The sequence below is a fragment of the Vipera berus genome (assembly GCF_964194415.1).
Source record: "Vipera berus genome assembly, chromosome: 1".
Taxonomy (NCBI): Eukaryota; Metazoa; Chordata; class Lepidosauria; order Squamata; family Viperidae; genus Vipera; species Vipera berus.
In genome coordinates, this window is record NC_138202.1 from 295,178,803 (window position 1) to 295,199,990 (window position 21,188).

At 37.5% G+C, this 21,188-nt stretch overlaps 1 protein-coding gene across 1 annotated transcript; it reads right to left on the reverse strand.

Annotated features, from left to right (window-relative positions):
* Positions 1-1,215: 1,215 nt before the first annotated feature.
* On the reverse strand, positions 1,216-16,905 carry NLRC4 (NLR family CARD domain containing 4). Its single transcript, XM_081341680.1, has 8 exons — positions 16,724-16,905; positions 15,216-15,527; positions 12,684-14,663; positions 11,099-11,191; positions 10,308-10,478; positions 9,009-9,101; positions 7,766-7,930; positions 1,216-5,877 (listed from the first exon to the last, which is right to left on the reverse strand). Exons 2-8 carry the CDS (start codon positions 15,397-15,399, stop codon positions 5,531-5,533), a joined length of 3,033 nt encoding a protein of 1,010 aa, XP_081197806.1. The 5' UTR covers positions 15,400-15,527; positions 16,724-16,905; the 3' UTR covers positions 1,216-5,530.
* Between the last annotated feature and the right edge of the window lie 4,283 nt (positions 16,906-21,188).

Consider the following 21,188-nt stretch of genomic DNA (forward strand, 5'->3'; position numbering starts at 1 on the left):
TATTGTTGCTGGTGTTGAATGTATGCATTTGCTTTGTTTCATTTCGTTTGTTTTTCTGTTTTCTATTTTACTTTTATGATAAAACAAGAAATAATATTTAAAAAAATTAATAAAATATTCCTGGAAATGCGATTTAATTAATCAAGATCCCAAATGCGAACAATAAGAAACCATTGCTTCTTCCCCTCTCCTGCTTGCCGGATAATCCCACCATAGCAGATCTGTGCTGTAGAAATACAGAGGAGCACTAGATGGCAGCAAAGAAATTCACAAATCTCCAATTCTTTGCTGCCATCTAGTGTTCATCTGGAGATGTTAATATCGAGTAGCTTGAAGACAAATATGCCTATCATCCATAGCTTTATTCTAGCAGATAATGAAATGAAATGAAAGAGTTATCCCAATGAAAAGAATTCAAAACTGATTCCCATCAATCAGAATAGAACTGGAAGAGATGTTAGAGGTCTTCTAGTCCAGGGGTCCCCAACCCCCCACGGCATGCCAGCAACCGGTCCGCACAAACAAGCAAAGCCCCATCTGTGTGATGCAGGCAGCACACAAAACCACGCACTCTTGAGTCCACGGAAAAACCTTTCACCACAGAACCAGTCCTTGGTGCCCAAAAGGTTGGGGACCTCTGTTCTAGTCCAACCATCTGCTCAAGCAGGAGACCTTATACCATTTCACACAGGTGGCTGTCCAGTCTTTTCTTAAAAATCTCCAGTGATAAAGCACCCACAATCTCTGAAGGCAAGCTGTGCCACTGGATGCTTCAGATGACATAGCACTATTTCCCCTTGATTAAGCATATCTTTTAACTGCACTTTATGTGTCAATTTGTTTGCCAGTATCTGAATTACATCCACAGTTGTTTGATTAATGGCTACTACAAGTAATGATATTGCTCCTGTTGCCTGCATTTCATTTTCAGATGACTTTTCTATTTGCTATTCACCCTTGCATACTGTACTCACACATGTATCTCTATGTCAAAAAGTTACAACTATGTATGGATTGTTCTTTCAAAATAATGTTCCCTGCACATGAAGAAGTAGGCTAAAATTCACACAAGCTTCTGCTTTCTCAATATTATGGAGCATTCAATAATATTTTTATTGTATTGAATTGCACAAAAAAGAAAGTATACAAGTCTTTTAAGTTCTATCAAATACCAGCCCTTCATTTTTCTTTTTCTTTTTTTATTGAAAAGTTTTATAAAAGTTACAATGTTATCCCATCCCAAACGCCCCCCCAACCCCCCTCTCCCACTTCTCAAAGCTGATTACAGGGTTACAAATATATAGTAATCATAATCTAATTAACATTGAGCGACTATATAAATAAACAAAAACATAATACACTTTAACCCGCCTATAACATGATTACAAACATTCTAAAAATATCCAACTTATATAAAAAAATAAAGAAAAAAAATTATTTAAATTATAACAATCTAAAATTTACTCATAAGCTAAATGGAACTTTTTAGTCCCATATTTTTTCTGAATATAATCTATCCATCTTCTCCAACCAGCCCCTCATTTTTCATGTTTGTGTGGCCATATTATTGTCTTGTAGTTAACATAATATAAAAAGTATTTAAGAACATAAGAAGAACCAATAATTTTGACCATGACTTTTAAAATATGTCTTCTGTTCCATGAATTTGTCTCACTTCCCCCTTAAAGCCATCTGAGCTGATGACCTTGACCAATGACTTTCTTGATTTGTAGGAAAGATAATTAGGCATCTCTTTTCGATTTATACTTTTATTTCCATTTTAAAATTTTGACAGCTGTTTTTGCTAGAGATTGTTCATGTTATTAAAGTATTAGGGAAAAAAATAAATTACATCATCTTTCAAAAGTGATTTCCTGAAAATAATTAAGCTTGGTAATATGTGGAGATTCTAGCATATTTACCCAGTCTTTTTTTCTCCCTGGTTTAGCAGAAATGGATAAATAGCGCCATCTAATGTGTGAAATGCACATCAAAATTAAGTTTTATTAAGATTGATTTATACAGTACTGCTCACAACTACATTTTTTTATTATTATTTATTCCTACTCCTTGGCATTTTTACTATCCTAATTTATTGCTACTCTTTGGCATTTTTACTATCCTCGTTTTAAATTATTATTTTTAAAAATTACATTATTTTTAAAAAGTTCACCTTTGAAATATTAGAAAACTGTACTGGCTTGAAATACCTTTCCCCATCCCTAATTTCCATCCTTCCTCTTAGAGCAGGGGAATAAAAAAAACTGAAGATGGTGGCCTCAACCATGTGATCGGCATCCTTTTCTACATGCATGGTGATGTGCAAAAAAAAAAAGGTCCAGGTGTTGATCTCCTGGTTGTAGTCACAATCTTGACATTTTTAAAACACCCTGCAAATCCAGCTGCTGCCTCTCCTGCCTCTGTTACCTTCAGAGTAAAACCAGACAAAGTCAAGCGATAGAGCTAAGGAGCAACCTTTCTCACCTATGACTGAGAATGAGAAAAATGCAGTGTTGCGGGATGTGGCAGTACACAATGTTTTCAAGGTATTTTCTGATCTGGCTAGGTGCAAGTGGGGAAAGATCCTAACATGTGATTTTCTCTTTACTAGCTTCAAGTCATTTAAAGCAGCCCTTTCCCCTGAAGCACAAGGTGATCCATCAGAAAAGTTGACACACACACACACACACACACACAAACGCACACACCCGTGGCTATTATTAACTGAAAGTAAATTGAGGTAAAGTGGTGTCAGCTCTCCCAGGTAAACCAGAAAAGAAATGCATGAGCAAAATCTACTTTATTGTAAGGCTACATTAACAGAACCTTGCAAATCTGGAAGGATAACACTTCCTGCCGCTAGTTTTAACTGCTTGACGTTTTAACTGTTTCTTTTGGAGACTGTTAAGCAATTGTGGGCTCCTACACATCTTGTCTGATTGTTTCCCAGGCACCATCTCTCCTTTTCTTTCCTCAAGGCCACCAGTGTGTTTCACTACTCATGAGCTGGAAATGCCAAACCAAATCTGAGCCTGAGCATTGAGTTGAGAACTACCCTGTGCCTTTTTAAGGAGGCCTATTATCCTCATGGCTGTTATAATTGAGGACTACAAGTTTGAAATGTTAAGACTCTAACAGTTGTAGCATTTGCTCACTCAAGCTAAGTGAGGAGAGGTGATAATCAAGCACTCCATACATTCCAGACAGCTATACTAATCCCATGTTGTTTCTGCAGTCATATGAGGTAGGTCAAGGCAAGGGTGAAATGACTTTTCTGTAGAAGAATTTTAATTAGCTAACAATCCAGCAGTATACATCAATACCTGACGGTTAACAATTGCTACTGTTTGGGACTTATATTTCAAAGTAGCTTTTCCAACATATCTTTTTCTCTTAAAAAAAGGAGATTAGACATTAGAACATTGGATAAACATTTAATACAACTACTGTAACCCTTCTTCTAATCTGATTAATAAGCTCCTAAGTAGCATTAAGGACATTTTCATTGCACTTGTGGGAAAGAGTCCAACTAAAATGACCCCAAAGTTCCATACCTCCAAGCAGAGTCAGTAATTTTTAACTGATCAATGAAAAACAGAATGGTGGGAAGGAAGTTTTGAAATTCACCATTATCAGAAATTATTTCTGAAGTCATATTATCTCTGAAGAACTTGTGCAATATTGTTTGTCTTGAAGTGATTGCAAAAAGATTTGTTCCTATTGTCAGCCGGTTTACCTAGGATTGGTACAACCCATTGTTAATTTCTATGATCTGCTTGATTTCCCTTCTAACTGATCTGAGAAAAGGTACTCAGAACATAATTATAGAGGGACAAGGGAATGGCCTTGAAAGACAGGAAGAAGAATCACTACCAAGGCAATCATGAGATAAAAGGGTCTGAGTCCAGGGCCAGGAAAGTAATGTGAGTAAACATCATAGACAGGTCCCTCCCTAATTCACACCTAGACAAAAGGAAGGAGGGGAAGCACATTTAGACTTGCAAGATTCTGATACTACAGCTTTACAATAAAAGTACTACTGACCTATATTTCATTGATTTCCTAGTCTGGTCTGGCTTGAAGGGCTGATAATAAAGGACATTGGCACAGCATTTGCTGTCTTCCTAACTATTTAAGACTTGTCTTGCAATCTCTATTTTGATTTCTTTCCATATTAATGAAGGTGCTTCAAAGGATCCCCCTAAGGCTCAGTGTTGATACTAATGATTAAATAGCTTGCTGCCAATCTGAATGAACAGTATTTTTATTTGAACCTAAAAGAGGAAGGAAAGTGATTTTTGTTGGAGAGCTGATCTTGAACAGGGAAATTCCACATATCCTTATATCCCGTGAAAGCTACCTCCAAGTCTGCTACAATTAAGCAACAGAAGAAAAACTGTCATTCACTTAGCCAATACAATTGCAGTTGCTGATGTGCCATGGCAGTCTAAGAACACGCAGTGTCTGATTGACACAGGAGGGCCCCCACTTGAGATCAGAGAAGAACCCACTTTTCCTCCATCAGTGCCATCCACACTGTATCTTCTTCCAACATTCACTTTGGGTGTCAACATTGACCCATCTCACTTTCTGGCTATCTAGCCCATGACTGGCCACCTTAGTTACTCTGCAGGAATATTTAGATCGACTCCATTTGCCCAGATGGTTGCCTGTATAGGTAAATGCCACAGGTACCGTACAATACAATGTGCCAAAAAGACTTCAGGTTGCCAGGAGGGTGGTAAGCTGCTCCATAGAGCCACTCATCTTACGAACGATGACGTGGCACCTGGAGGCGAAGATTTGCAAGCTGTTCTCTTTAAAGTGTATTTATTGATGCATTTCCTAGTACACATATTTCAAGATTCCTAATTTAGCATTATCTAACATTCAGCTCAGTAAAAGCATTCTTCAGTTGATAAATATGGTGGTTAAATGTAGGTCAAAAGCTGTCTCAGCCACACGCTTATTCAAAAACAAGAAACTGTTAAGCTAAGCTAAGCTAAGGGATGAGATCAGAGGCTTCAGTTACCTGTTTGTATTGTGATGTTACATTTCTTTCAAGAGATACAATAGTCATAAAAGGGAATAAAATGTTTGGATGACTCTCATTGCACAATAACCTCTATAATAATCTTTCTTGTTTTTCGTATCAGACAAAAGAGGGGGGAAATAAAGCACCAAAACACCAAAGAAAAATGTGCAGACATAATCTTGCTTATACTGACAGTATTAGAATTGTCTTTCAAAATAGATTCACTACTATTATTTTAAAAAACCCAAAGAATATTGTAATTGTTTATACATAATATTGTATATTAAAATCCAGATAAAAGAAAACTTTTATAACGGCAGCTTTCCTTCTGTATTTTTAAAAGTCTGTCCTTTTTCAAAATACATATTTCCCATTTTTTCTGATTTCAAATTTATATTCTTTTTTTCCCTCATTTGTAAGTCTTTTCCATCTATTAGTTCTTCATATTAAGGTCCAGATGCTTAGAAGTGCACTTTGTCAGGGCTCTGGGAATGATCAGATTGTTGTATCCAGAAGTGGCTTGATGGAGGAAATTATTACTTGCAACTCATTCCTATGACTTTCCTTTGCTTTGTTAATTTCTTGCAGCTCATGCGTATCAAACTGCCAACCAGTCAGATCAATCTCTTGTAAAGAAACCAACTGGTTAATTAGGCGGGCCAGTGCCAAGACTAAGAGGGCAGAGGGTGTGAAGCCTTGTTGTTGGCTGAAGTCTAGAAATGTCAGCTTCTTTAGATGTGTTAATGCCTTCAAGATAGTAAGCCACCCCTCACTTGTCAGGCAAGTTTCTGCCATGTCCAGGTGCTGGAGATCTGTCAAATATGCTTTTGCAAAAAGAGTACCTAGGAAAACACGTTTGAATTACATTCAGTAATTTCAGATTATGCAGAAAGTGTAATTGTGTGTAGACTTAATCATATGTATATAAATGAATGTTTAAAAATGGCCTACGCTGAAACTTATTATCAAGGAGAATACAAAGATAATGCTTTATATCTCAAAATCAAATCAATTAGTATTTAAGGTTGAAGGATCCTATGTGAGTATTCTCAAGAGCAAGAATCTAACCTCATCAAGGATTTGGGAAGCAGGTTGTATAGCCATAACAGAGAGGAGATTTATGTACTGGAACTATTTAGGTATAGGCAAAATTTATCCAACTACATGAGGTTTTTGTTATGATTTATTGTAGAATGTTATTTTTATCTCAGCTGGCTGACATGTATGTTGCTGCTTTATTGTTTTTATGTAGGTGGCTATTTAAATTAAAATAATAATTTCTGCCAGGAGAAGAGTCAAAAAATATCCTTCCGCATGTGCCTGCGGAAGGCAACAAAGGGAAGTGTGAACAGAAGGCCATCTGGTGCTAAACATTAGAGCCAATATATATGGACCTCTAACATACCCAGACTTTTAGAAAGCATAAAGTGTAAAAGCAACAGAGTGTTTTCTTCCAGGATGCTTCCATAGATAGTGCTGTTGTAGTTTGGACTGTGTGTCCCAAAGAGGCCTATCATTGTATTTGGAATGGGACAACTCGCCACGGCCCACTTGTTGTGGGACAACTCACCACAGCCAACTCTCTGAGGGACAACTCGCCACAGGACAATTTAACAATTCAATTTAATTATTTAAAATATATAAAACATTATTTTAATTTTTGTCATTCACATTTCATTCTGTCCCTCCTTTTCCATCCTTCCTTCAATGATTCTATTCCACCATTTCTTTGATACTAGTGTAACTCTTGTCCTGCAGCAAGTTGTCCCACGGCCATGGTTTGTCCCACAGTGAGTTGGCCCTGGCGAATTAATCATAGACCCCACTGTATTGCTAAAATACTGAAACACTGTTCTGTTTTTTTCCATGGGCCAAGTATGAATATTAATATTTTGACTGTATTTTCACTGAATTTATTTAAAATATATTTTATTCAAATATAGTTTAATATTACAATTATATAAAAAATTGTCTTGTGCCATAACCCCCTTCTATCAAATGCCACCTACAAACAGAAATAATTTTACATGATATTTTGCAAAATATCTATGATTAACTTGAGGAGAATTCACCTGGTAAACCAAAAATGCAGCAGGAAAAACCTTCTGTTTTAGGTCATGTTTACATATACACACAGAGAGAGAACATCTGCAAAAATCAGCTGAGGTATTTGAGGGAGTGCCTCAATCAGATTTGTCCATCGGATCTGGCAGAAAAGACATGTGGTAGGTTCTGTGTACAAAGGAATGTCATCTGACAGGAGCCAGGAAGAGACTCCATTCTGCCACAGTGCCCATCCTCAAGAACATCATCCATCCTGAGGTAAGATTAAGCCCTGATCCTGTTGGCCTTCCAGAGGAGTCTGACAACATGGCTTTGTCATCTTGGCCTGGGATCTGGTGATGTAGATTGCCTGATAAATGGTTGTGCTTTCGAGAAAATGAATAGTGCTTTCCCACAGATTGTTTTAATGGTCTTAATATTTTCATTATTTTAAGAGTTTTTAATAATTTTTTCCATTATTTTTTGCTTGTGCTTGAATTATTTTTTTAATTGTTTATAAGCCACCCAGAGTCACAGCACTGACATGGTTATATTTATTTTATAAATGAACAAATAACCCTTACATAAGATCAAAGCAATTGCTTAGACTCAGCATACTGCCACATTTGAGTCCTTCACTCTTGTTTTCATGTCTCTCTTTTAATAAATACTGCAAAATATACTTACTCAGAATTCTGGCATCAGAGTTGGTAGTTCGCCATTTCTTTAGCCCAAGTTTGGTCAACTGTGGCATTCTCTTCAACTCTTCTAACTTAACAAGGCAATCATTCACTTCATCCACCCAAGGGAACATCAGAATCTTCAGGTTTGGTAGGACATTTAAGCTTTCAACTAAAGAAAAGATAAATACACCTTTACTTCTGATTACTGTTTTCCCTCTGTCTTTTTCCAGGATGCTTTTCTAATCTCCCAATGTAGCCTGCAATCAATCTGGGGATTAACCGAATCAGACTCAGTTTAACTCAACAGGGATCAGCAAATTCAACTAGAAGCTGCCATCTACTATGGCGTCAGTTAAAAGACAGTATGCAAATAAGTATTAAAGAGATATAAGCAATGCATAGATAACATGCTGTATTTCAAAGAAATCACCTGTTCAACATATGAATCATGATTTTATTCCCATTTTTTGCTGCAAAGAGTTCCCACATTCCTATTATATGATTTTTCACCAGGCCATTTAGCTCACAAAATTTGTTCTAGGCTTATTTGTCTGCAACGCTCGATCAAGCCTTCCCTATCATTACCCCATTTCTGAAATGCATTCTGTTGAACTACTTTATAGAAAATGACCTTATTTAATAATGATGGTGGTGATTCTAATATATTTTATAGAATTTTATTCAATACTATAGAATGTTTGTTACTGTTTTAGGTTTGTATTGTTAGATAGGACAAGCTATCATATATAAAAGCAGCCAGAAAACTTCACTCATCCACATGCTAATGATTTTACCTAGCTGGTAATGCAATGTTCACAGGAAGAAAAATAAGCTCAGAGAATAACAAGGATCCAACAATTTAGCTTTGAACTACATATATTTTCCATTCTTGCATATTTTTCTTTTCAACCCAAGGCCCAAATTAAGATAGAGATATGTTAGAATATAGCAATAGCAATAGCACTTACACTTATATACCGCTCCATAGTGCTTTACAACACTCTCTGGTTGGTTTACAATGTCAGCATATTGCCCCCAACAATCTGGATCCTCATTTTAGTGACCTCATAAGGATGGAAAGCTGAGTCCACCTGCAGATGGTCAGGATCAAACTCCTGGCTGTGGACAAAGTTAACCTGCAATATTGCATTCTAATCATGGCACTAACATTGCTTCTCTATTGATCAAGACACCAAAATATAATCTCTGATTGCAACATTTTCCTGAGACAAAATTATCTTTCTTACCTAATCGACAAAGAGCTTCTTTTCCTCCATTTGCCAAAAAATTGTTGGATAGATCAAGAGCAGAAAGTTTGGGTAAATTGCAAATATTCTGAACTATAAAATAAGAAGCACACAGTGAATCAACTTACAGGCATGGGAAAGAGTATGAAATAAGATCATTAATCTGCGCTTTATTAAAAAGACCACTGTGATAAATTGCTAATAATAACAGCAGCAATAACAGCAGTCAAATCATATGTATTTAATTGTTTACTGGATGTTATTATTTGCTCAGAATCCAATGGGGTTAAACTAAATTAAATACAAAAGGGTAAAGAAAACGGTCCGATTCTGGAAGATCTATAGGAAGAAAGACTGAAAATGAAAACAGAGATAAGTGTCTGAATGACGGAACAAGGTACGACTTACAATCACCCTTTTGAGAAGTCTTGAACAGGCGGAAGGTTCAGCTAAAAGAAGAAGGGGATTTTTGGCTTTCCAGATATTGCTGAAATTTTAATTCCCAGAAACCCTGACCAACAGAGCTATTGTTAAAAGGATCCTGAAAGTTACAGTTTAGTAGCATCTGGAGGGCCCCAGAAAAGGGCAGCATTTTCAGATGGTCACCTTGGTTAAAAAGCCTGAGAACGGTAATTTCAACACATAGTGAGGATACCAGATTAAAGGCTGATTTATGGATTGGGAAACATCAGAGTTCAATGTTGAATAGGGTTGCTGTTGTTTTTTGGCATGCAGAAAAGCAGCAAGCTCAGTTGGCATTCCCACCATATAGGCTCCAATACCAACTAGTATGACCTTGGTCTGACACCTGCACCAGCTGCCACTAGTATCCTAGAGTGGGATAAACAGTCTGAACTGCTTAATGTTTATAAGGTTATTCTATTTTGAAATACTGTTCCTGTTCTACAGTGTAGATTCCCTCAACCTAACGGTACAATCCTTTTTCAAAATTCACAATCAACAAGGCCGTTAACATCCAGAGCAGGCATGTCAAACTCGTGACATGTCATGTGATGTCGTGTGACGTATCGTGACTTTTTCCCCCATTGCTGGCAATGGGTGGGCGCGGTTTTGGCGTGATGCATCCGGCCCGCGGGCCGGCAGTTTTACATGCCTGATCTAGAAAGTAATGGGGTTTTTTTCTGGGGGGGGGGGGGGAGATCTATTCTAAAATTTTAAGCAATACTATTAAGAACATGATTTGTTTTAGAAGTTTAGTATATCCCCAAGAATGCTGTTATTACTGGGTAACTTATAAATAGAATAAGGGGATTAAAGTAACCAAAACAAGGACTTTACCTAGAATTTCTACAGCAGTCCCGGAAATGCAGCAGTTAACTAAATAAATTTCTTCCAGTTCTTGAAGATATAAGGATATTGATTTTACTATACTTATCATTCCATCTCCAACATTTGTAAGCTCTTTCAACTGCAAGGAATTCAATTTTTTCAAATTCTTTAATCCTTCAGCTATAAACAAATGGAGGGGGAAAAAAAGTTTTACTCTATTACAACGTGCATATCCATAACACTATAGTACTCCCTTTTGAAATAAGCAACATTCTGCAAAGTGCAGAAAAGCAAAAGGAAGGAAAAACATGATGTGCCGTAAGAAACAATGCTTGTGCCATATGCAGCCTTCCTTTTTATTATTAACTAGTATTGTTCAATATGAATATTTAGCTACTATACCTCAAGGCAACCAACAACCAATTTTATCTCAAACATGCATTTCTAAGCAAGTGGGATGTCTAATGTAAGAACTGACTTGCAAACCAATCCAGTATATGCTCCCCATATCCTGCTAAGCAGGAGAAACCTGCAGAATATTCACAATCGCTTAGGATGCTTTAATCTGTTTTTCCCAGATTAAAATTACTTGACCGGTTACATACATAGTAAAATATTCAGCTTCTTATTTATACTAAATTTAATATTTAAAATTAAAACATGCAATCTAACAAGAGGATAAAATGAAGAAAAAACAAATGGAGGGATACAAAATATGGGTTAGATGTTATGAAACATACATTAAATAAATTTCAACAGAACTCTATAGGATACTTTGTGGGTTCACTCACTACAGTTACCTAATTTGTCAGCAGTGTCCTTATTCATCTTGACATTATCAAACATAATTTTTTCCACATTAGCAAGGGTAGATATTCCATCAAGAAGGCCCCCTAAGAAAAGAACATTTGGTTTAAAAAACTCATAATTGTTAGTCATATGATTACAGCCTAACTGGTTGGGTTGGCAATAATATAAGCCATGATTTGTAATGTATTATATCCCATTAAATGTGTAATGATTGGCCAACGCTGTGTTCTTTCAACGGCCATAAGAGGGAGCTAGAGACATAGCTTCTCTCTCTGTGTGTTAGTTACTCTGTTACATTGATTATTGTTGATTGTGGTTTTGCTACTGTTTGCTAAACCCAAAGAACTGCGTTTTTGACTTTTGGACTGGTAAGACGACTTTGTATTGGATAACTCTTGAACTGTTGATATCTTCTCTGTACCCGTGTATGACCTGGACTGTTTATCCTTGACTTGTGCTACTCCTAAAAAGTAAAGTTTTTACACGCCTCAGTTATCAGTGTGGTTGCTGTGCAAAACCTGACTACTCTCAGTACCACTTCTTCTGTGCATTCTCCTTGTTGGCTCAGGAGATATTCTGCACAAACCCTGTCAATAATGATAAATATAGATGGATGGAATTGGATGGATGAATTGGCAGACAGAGAAACAAGATAGCAATCTTAGACAGAAAAGAGCCTAACTTCCACCCCACCTGCATATACTTCTCCTTTCTCCACCCCACATCCAAATACTTCTCTATCCTTCACATATCTTCAAGGAACCTGAGAGTGATATATGCAAGGGAAAATAAAAGGAGGAGATTTTGAGTAAGCAGACATGTTTTCTTCATTCCTTATGCATTGCTCAATATCAGCGTAGCATCAGTTAAAATTGGTTAGGCTTTATCACAGTTTTCCGAGGGGTATTTCCCAAAGCACCAAAAGGCAAGGCAAGAAACAATGGTTGGAAACTAACCAAGGAGAGAAGCAACCTAGAATTAAGGAGAGATTTCCTAATGGTGAGAGCAATCAACCAATGGAATAGCTTGCCTTCAGAAGTTGTAGAAGCTCCATTAGTGGAGGCTTTCAAAAAGAGACTGGACAACCATTTGTCTGAAATGGGTCTCCTGCTCAAGCTGGGAGTTGGACTAGAAGATGTCCGAGGTCCCTTCCAACTCTTATTATTCTACGTTCTATGTTCTAAGATGACTGAGGAACAATGTATTATGAAGGTGAAGGATAGGAAGTAGTGGTAGGAATAGCAAATTTCATGTTGATATAGCTTTCTGCCTATTCAAATAAAGTTAGATAGCACTATAATCCAGCCCATGGAACAGAAATATAAGGGTCTGTAAAGGGGCATTTTGCATGGAGGTCTGGAAACTCCCTAAGCCAGGGGTAGACAACCTCGGCTCTTTTATGACTCATGGACTTCAACTCCCAGAATTCCTGAGCCAGCTATGCTGGCTCAGGAATTCTGGGAGTTGAAGTCCATGAGTCATAAAAGAGCCGAGGTTGCCTACCCCTGCCCTAAGCAATGTACAGTATCTGAATCACAGTAAACATGTTATTTGTCAATATTATGGTTCACATACCATGCTGGTTTTCACTTTGCAGGTCTCTTATCTTTATAGTTTTCAGTACCATCATTTTGGTTATCTGTTGTTCATCTTCCATGCTAAGAGGTGTGGACTCTACAATAAGATCCTGCAGATTTGTACAGCTATTGAGGACTTCCCTGACCTTTCCTCTGAGGCCAGGACATTTGTTGATAATCAGTCTCAGACTTGAGGCAGAGCAACATATTTTTTCCAGATACTTAACGTCGCCCTTTTCTAATTGATTGAAATCTTTTAACGTAATTTCTAAACCTCTGAGCTTTCGAACCGAGTTGAAGAATAAGGACACTGCCTTTTCGGGGATAACAGGTTCCCATGCTGTCCTTGTAGCTGATGAATGACCAAAAAAGTCTAACTTGATGACTTCTAACTTACTTACACAGTTAGAAAAGGAGTCAAAAAACCCGCAGACGTAGGTGGGAATGCTCTGGGTATTGATGTACAATTTTTTATCTTGGAAGAATTCCTCAAACTCGTCCTTCACAGTTGTTTCAGAGAGGCTTTCATAAAGGAATCTAATAGCACACTCCACAAATGAATTTTCCCGAGTTGCTATCAACCCTTGTTCTTCTTCAGCAATTCGTTCAGATTTCGTGAGTTCTTCTGGAAATAAATCACAAGCAACAGGCAATCCAAGAAGACTGCCCTTCTGATGAACTCCTGATAAATGCCTGATAATTTTTCTGGTGGCTTCAGAAGACGATCCACAGGTATACAGAAGTAAACTGTGGTACGTGGTAATTACATCCGAGAAACTTTTAATCTCGTCGAGATAGACAAGCCCTCTGGTTACTTCCTCATCCCTATGGGATCTCAATAGTCTGGAAAGTCTTCTACCTGCAATATATTCTTGGAAAGATTTATGAAAAAACGTATATGCTTCTTTTAGTCTCTGAGCTGTGTACTTGTGCATAAGACCTATAGGTATCAGCACGTCTTCTTTCTTCTTTGAGAAATCCTCGGGATGAAAAACAAATTTTTGCTTAAAGATTCCATCCAAAGCTAAATTTCCACAGTGAATTAAGCTGAGCCGAAAATGGTTGTCACTTGTCTCTCTGATCTTGTACTTGTTTTTCTTTACCAGCAAATCGTATAAAGTGGAGAACAGAGTGGTTTGGGTATGTGGAGTAAAAGTGGATTCTCCCATTTGGATGGCACAAGAAATAATCACAAATAAAGGGGTCCTCATAAGGTTCTCGAGCTGAATCTCTGAATTCTGAAAAGGGGAATCTGAACTCTCCAATTGAGACAGCAGGCCCTCAGCTAATGTGGCTTCTGTCAATACATTTTTAACTAGTTTCTTTGCACTTTCCACTGTTAGATCACCTGTCTCAGCAATCAGTGACCCAAACAGCCTCAGTCTTCGAATTGACTCTGTCCTTGTAGTGACAATAACTGTGTTCTTGAATTTATGACTTTCTTTTATCAGTGCTTCTATTTCTGGGCAGCTCTCAGGTTTGAATTCATCATACCCATCCAAAAGGAAAAGGACTTTTTCCGCTAGCAATTCTAACATCTCCATAAAGTCTTCTTTACATATTCTATAGTTCTTCTTAAGAAGCTGCTCACATATGGTCTCGTATAGTCCTGCCTCCACCCCACTCAGGCTGATGAAGAAGACAAGCTTGAATGGCATCAAAGAAGGATGCTCTTCACTAGCCCAGAGTAAAGCAATTTTTTTGAGGAGAGTTGTTTTTCCTTTTCCAGCTTCCCCCTCTATGATACAGGGACTTTTGAGTTCATCTAAAAGGGCTTTTAAAGTCATTTGTACCAATCGGGAATTATGGATATCTTTCTTCCAAAGCAAGATATCTGTATAGGTATCATTCAAATCAAAGATGATATCAATTTCTCCACCTAGTGGATGAAAACGTTTAAAGGATGAATCCCTATAGAAGCTAGTTAACTCCTGAGCCAAGTAATCAACATCCTGTTGCGTAACTTGCCCATCTGTATCTAAAACAAAACAGAAAGATCTGAATGCAATGTTACGAAAGGATATGATTTAATTGATATACTATTACAATGCAGACTAAATGAGATCAGATAGAGGCAACCTACATTTTATACTAGATTTTAATTGGAGCTATTGTACAATCTAAGCAATAAAAACCTTGATAAGTGGAAAACTTTTTAATATTTTGCTGCCATTTAGGAATTTATCTGGATTTTTTGCAGCTCAGATTTTAGCTGTTTTGAAGCCCACTTCAGGGGCTGGTTCAAACTTGCAAAAGCTTTCTCTGGGGTGGAACAGGATTCTTGAAAATTACTTTCTCCCGACACCACCTCTATCTTGACAAAAAAATAAAAAAGGCTAATTTGTACTTAATAAAGCAACTAAAGTTGAAAAAGTAGCAATCTTAATAAAGATACTTATTATAAGAATATCTATAATGATATTTAATATAAATTAATTGGATATCTACTCACGGGATCCCTGTAGTTTCTTAAATAGGAAAAAATCTATTTTCTCCAGTGATCTCACCAAAATATCACAGGCTTTGTCACCTTTTTCCAAAACGGAGCATATTAATTTTCTTGACGCATCCTGCCTTACATTTTGGCAGATGATACTATCTTTTTCTTCATGTGACAAAACAGATTTTGCAAAAAGACAGTCTACAATTTTCTTGACAGTTGCCATCTCCATTCTTGGAATAAGCTGTTCACGGTTATTCTCCAAAAAATCCATTGGTGGAAACAGATGGTTCTTCCAATCTGAATCTAATCAAGTCTAGTGGTGCACTGAATGATGAATGCTACCTTGTTTTGACTGCAGTTTGAAGGTTCAAAATACAGCAACAGAAATGGTTGGTAATCCTAAAGGAAATGCATGGATTTTAATAATAAAACATAAATTTCACAAATACACACAGACTGAATTATTCCCAAGCTATAAAAACTGGGTTTTTGCTTTTTATTTTTTTAAAATTTTTCCAAGTTATACATTCTGCATAGAATCTTCTTGGATAAATAAAGACAGAGGTCCACAGCAAACTGTCAAAAAGATTGAATCCACCAAAACCATCTCATAGTACAAGCTGTTCCAGTGTGGTTTGTTTTGGGATGTGACTGTCCTTAAGAAAGGCCAATTCCTTAAACTCTCTTACAGTGATGAACATTTTAAAGGAATATATTTTTCGGGAAACACCAAAAAATTTTTAACAACCAACTTGATCCTTTTGACAAGAAGATATGCTTAAAGCAGCAAGTGTGCAGTTCTGCTAATTAGCAGCAAACTATCAAATACGGTATATATCATATTTTTTAAACTATAAGACAACATGGAGATTTTCAGTGTCTTGCATCAAAATATTTTGAGCCATCTCTACACTCTACATTTCTCGCACTCCTGACATAGAGCTGGCACCAACACTTTGTACCTTTAAGCAGCAATTAAGGCTGCAATCCTATTTATGGTTACTTGGGAGTAACCCAATTAAACAAGAAGGCAGAAAACAACCATAACTTTGTCGGGGAGCTCTTCGTCACTGTATTTCACCTGCAAAGTTCATTTGTACAGTTCAGTTTCATCAAATGTATTAAGACTCTGGAGCAGTGGCCATGTTCTCTCTCCCCTCTCCCCACCCCACCCCAATAAAGAAAAGCATTTTGATCATATTTATTAATTTATTTATTTTATTGGATTTGTATACCGCCCTATTCCCATAGGACTCAGGGCGGTTTACAGGGCAGTTAAAACCATGAATACAAAAAATAAAAACAATTAAAACAAATTAAATTCAAGCCCCAAGAGTAAATCTATGAAAATATGAAAAATGTAGTTCATGGAAGGAACCCCAGGAATCCTGGATTGGAGCTGCAGGAGCTGGATCTTGAGGAGAGGATTAATGGATAGATCCAGAGCTGCTTCTAGTAAGGAAATGCTCTCTGTCCATGTTTCCCACCCCACTTCCTTCCTTCCATTCACAAATGTAAGTAGAAGTCATCCCCAAAGAATACCCATCTCTACGTTTGTTCAACAATACTAATCTAAAACAATGCCTGAAACATACCTGCTCTGAGACAGCTATTCAGAAAATATTTCCAACTGATAGCAGTTTTTACTTCCTTCTCACGCCCAGTTGTTGAACTCTTGACATTTGTTTCACTTAGCTCACAGAATACTAACAACACTTCCGGTTTTCAGAAGAGGATGTTGCAGTAAAGGGTAGTGCTTACAGAAGGGAATACCGTCATTCAAAGGCAGCCCTCCACAACATTCATTACAAATGCTCTGGCAAGGAAGCAAGTGCATGGAGAACTTAGGTCAGGCCCAGGTGCTCTAGGTATAATTTCAGCTGAAGTATAAACCTGAGCAGGGGTAAGTGTTCTTAATTCTTTGTCCACAGAATTTCAAAGCCCTCTTTTAAAGTGAACTGAAGTTGCCACTTCTCCCTTACAACATTGCAACATCTTCCTGTATGCCATCTTCCTGTGCACCAGAGAAAAAAATGTTTTAAAACCAAATTAAAATTCCTCTAGATCTGCATATGGAGGCATTATTGAAAAACAGAAAAGACCTAGTTCAAACAGGTTAAGAGAATACGTTTTTACAGAGCTACATTCTAGTTGCTGGAATGTACTGATTTATGAGTGTAAAACTTTTTGCTAAATATAACTTAGCTAGCTAAACTCAGAAATTAAACATCTGTGATCAGGATATTAAAGATGGAATGGAAACACCTACATGGTCCAAGAATAATAGAAGCAGGATGAAACCTGAAAAATCAACAACTCATATATGTCCCTGGGCAAAAGACTCTTAATAAGAACAATAAGATTTTCTTACAAAATTGACCACAACCTCCCCGTTGCTTGGAAAACCTAAAGAAATATCACGCCTCTGGAAAGTATTATGTTTGTCATCTGCTATGTGTTAGGCTGTAATAAGAGCCAGCTTGGATTATATCAAAGAAGAAGGAAGGGGAAATGGTGGCCCTGTAAAAGTTAGACATCAATTGCTAGCACTCCCCATTGCCATATTTGGACATCAATAGCCAATGGCAAGAGGTGGTAAGAGCTATAATACTAAAACATTTGGTGAATCGGTCCACCATTCTATTCCTACAGTGATTAACCAACACCTATACGAAGCATCCAGTAGGTCATAAGGTCAGTAGGACCATCCTGCTCATATATCCCACCAGATCTTTCTTCCTTAATTTGTCCAACCAGCCTAGCAATAAACAACATTTCAATAGTAACATATTGTTAGCTATGAATTCTGGATAAAGGACTAATAAGGTAAAAGTGTCTCCTGGACAAGACTCAACCCAGCTAAGCATGCAAGATTGTGCTTCCATCATTGTGATAGGAGTTGACCAGTCAGAGTTTCCAAATGGATCTGAGTGACTTTATTCTAGATGCCTAAATTATTCTTCACAGAGGCTCTTCAAATGTTCTTGAAGCCTATTCTCTGCAGCAATGAATGGGCACCTTATAAAGGGCTGCTGGACAGCTATTTGTGGTTATGATAACAGCAGAAAAGAAAAAATACTCACATTTTGTTGCTCTTTTTGCCACAATGTAAGATGGGTTCTTACCTGTAGTAAGCCTGAAGGCCAGGTTTTTCTCTTCATCTTTCTCCATTGTCACTCTTGGCATCTCTTCTGTTATTTCATCTTCTGGAGCTTCTCAAAAAACCAAGAAACACCCAGGATTGACTACAGTCAGAGGCCATATAGGAACAATCCGATCTAAATCCCTCCATACATGCCTATTTTAGAGTGTAACAAAGGACTCAATTGAACTGTCCACTGAAAACTCAAAAAAATCACTAAGCAATTTCTGGAACACATCCTTCTGAAACCCTTCTGGAACCCTAACCAGTCAAGTAAAAGCAATCACAGAGTGACCCAACCATAGCAAGGGACTAACAGTTATATCTTTGATTACCAGCACACAACACAACTGTTCGTTAGGCCCAAGTTCAAAGATGACAGCGAAACCCAGTTGAGCCCAATCCTTTATTTGCTTACATCTAATGGACAGAATCTTGCCGAACTAAAGCTATATCCATCCATCCCAATAGATATATCTTGAGAAATTCTAGGGTGTGGCTACCCTGAACGTCTCCTTCCCCCTTCCTCTTAGTTCAGGACTGCACAGACTTTTAAATTTGGGTTTCTCTTTAGAATGTACTGCCTCCACCATGGAAAAGCTCTGTGCTGCCAAGATTCCATGCATGGCTTCTCCAGGTGCATATTCTATCACGCTACCCCAAGACAGAAACCAGACCAATATGCAATCTCCAATGCTCAAGTCAAGAATTGCCATGAATTCTTGAGCTGCTCCAAATTCTACAGTTTGAAGTCACCAAGAACTAGCCTTGGCAGCTCTACCACCAAGGTGACAAAATCTAGGCAAGAATGCTGCTGTGCAACAGGGAAGCCACCATAGTAGTTAACAGTTGAAGGGCTCTATGGAGTCCAACTTCAACCAGTGGATTTCACAACAGGGTGTCTGTGGAGTTGTACTCCTAAATCTATCTAGGTTTCCTAGGTGACAGTTGCTCCCACAATTCCCCCACATGTCCTAGGACTGTGACTGATAGAACATTTATTTGCATTCTGTTGTAGTATGAATTGATTCATGTTGTATTTGATATATATATATAAAAGAACTGGATTCTTATACCAACACTGTAATGATATATGCAAAAGCTGTCTGACCACTGAAATCCCATATTTTAGATCTATATTCTAATTAGGTCAGAACCCTGGGAATGATGGCACTGCTGTGGGAAGCAAAATTCAGGGATTGTTTCAAAAGTTAAGGAAAGAGCAAATGAGCTCTAGAATTCGCCCAACCCTCAACAAATAAATAATACTGTTTCATATGAAACATTATAAATGTATATCATTTACAGATGAAGTTTTTATTTTATAATTAAGAACAATACTATTATTTATTCTCGCTCAAGGGGAAAGATGAAACTGGTTAACATTTATTTTTTAAGCTCACACATTTTTATATTTAATATGGCAAGTCTAGATAGCCAATCTTGAAACATTGTGCTCAAGTAATTTTTAATCCATTTCAATTTTCAGAAAGCCCATTTTGCCCTTGTTTTTGCCCCTGGAATAGCTGTAAACAGCAGCAATGCTATTGACACATCTAGAACAGCACATATGTGAGTTAACCGAAGGTAGGACTGCTCACTGGCAACCACAGATAGCTGACAGTGAATCAATTCCAAGTTATTTTTTAATCGTAAAATTGCAAACACATTTTTAAAAATACCGTGCATAGAATAATATGAAAGAATCAATAGAACTACAAAAATAAAAGGCACAGCAATATAAAAAGGGAGAACTCAACAATTTATGATACAGTACAGTAATTTATTACTATAATCTCTGAGACACACTAAACCAAAATAAAATAGAACATCTTACTAGTTAGCAGAATATGAGTGCATACATTGGCCTGGTTCATTACATGTTCAATCACAAATTGCTTTTTATTTTTTTAAAAAAACGTTTATTTATATTTTTTCCAACTCTCCCCCATACATATCAACAAATATACTGTAATATTTTATCAAGTATTAACATACATTCTTTTTACATTCTTATCTATCAGATACTCTTAATAACATAAATAAGGTAAAGGTAAAGGTTCCCCCGCACATGTGTGCTAGTCGTTTCCGACTCTAGGGGCCGGTGCTCATCTCCGTTTCAAAGCCGAAGAGCCAACGCTTGTCCAAGGACATCTCCGTGGTCATGTGGCCGGTATGACTAGACACCAAAGGCGCACAGAACGCTGTTACCTTCCCACCGTAGTGGTCCCTATTTTTCTACTTGCATTTTTATGTGCTTTCGAACTGCTAGGTTGGCAGAAGCTGGGACAAGTAACAGGCACTCACTCTGTTATGCGACACTCAGGATTTGACCCGCCAAACTGCCGACCCTCTGATCGACAAGCTCAGCGTCCTAACCCACTGAGCCACTGCGTCCCTTAATAACATAAATACATACACATAAATTTTGGTGTTGCTCGTCCATTTCCCCTTTTAGTGTATCTACATTCCTTCTCTCTCTTCCCTCTTCTCTACCTTCTTTCTCCCTTTCTCGTATTTCTCGTATTAAACTCAAATTGATTATTTTTAATTAACATACTGTGGGAAGAAAAACCAAGTCCAATTCCAAGCTGGGAATAAAATAGAGGCTGCTTTTGAAAAAAGATTTCTTTATTGATGAGCAGAATCGGCAGTCATGTGGTTCTGGCACAGCTGACCAAATGGAGTTGAGAGTGGGTGGGTTTTTATACCTTGGGCTTTATATTTGAGATGCCTGTTCCTGTGCAATGTACTTTGACCTGTGCCCTTTTGGTATTCTAATGGCGGTGGGTTAATCCTATTATGTCCTAAAGGTCAAGTCCTGCCCTTGGAATCTTTGTTTTTCTAATCCCTTCAGTTCCAGTCTTCTATCTATGGGAGTTGTGTCTAAAGACATTTTGCTTATGAATAGATTGACC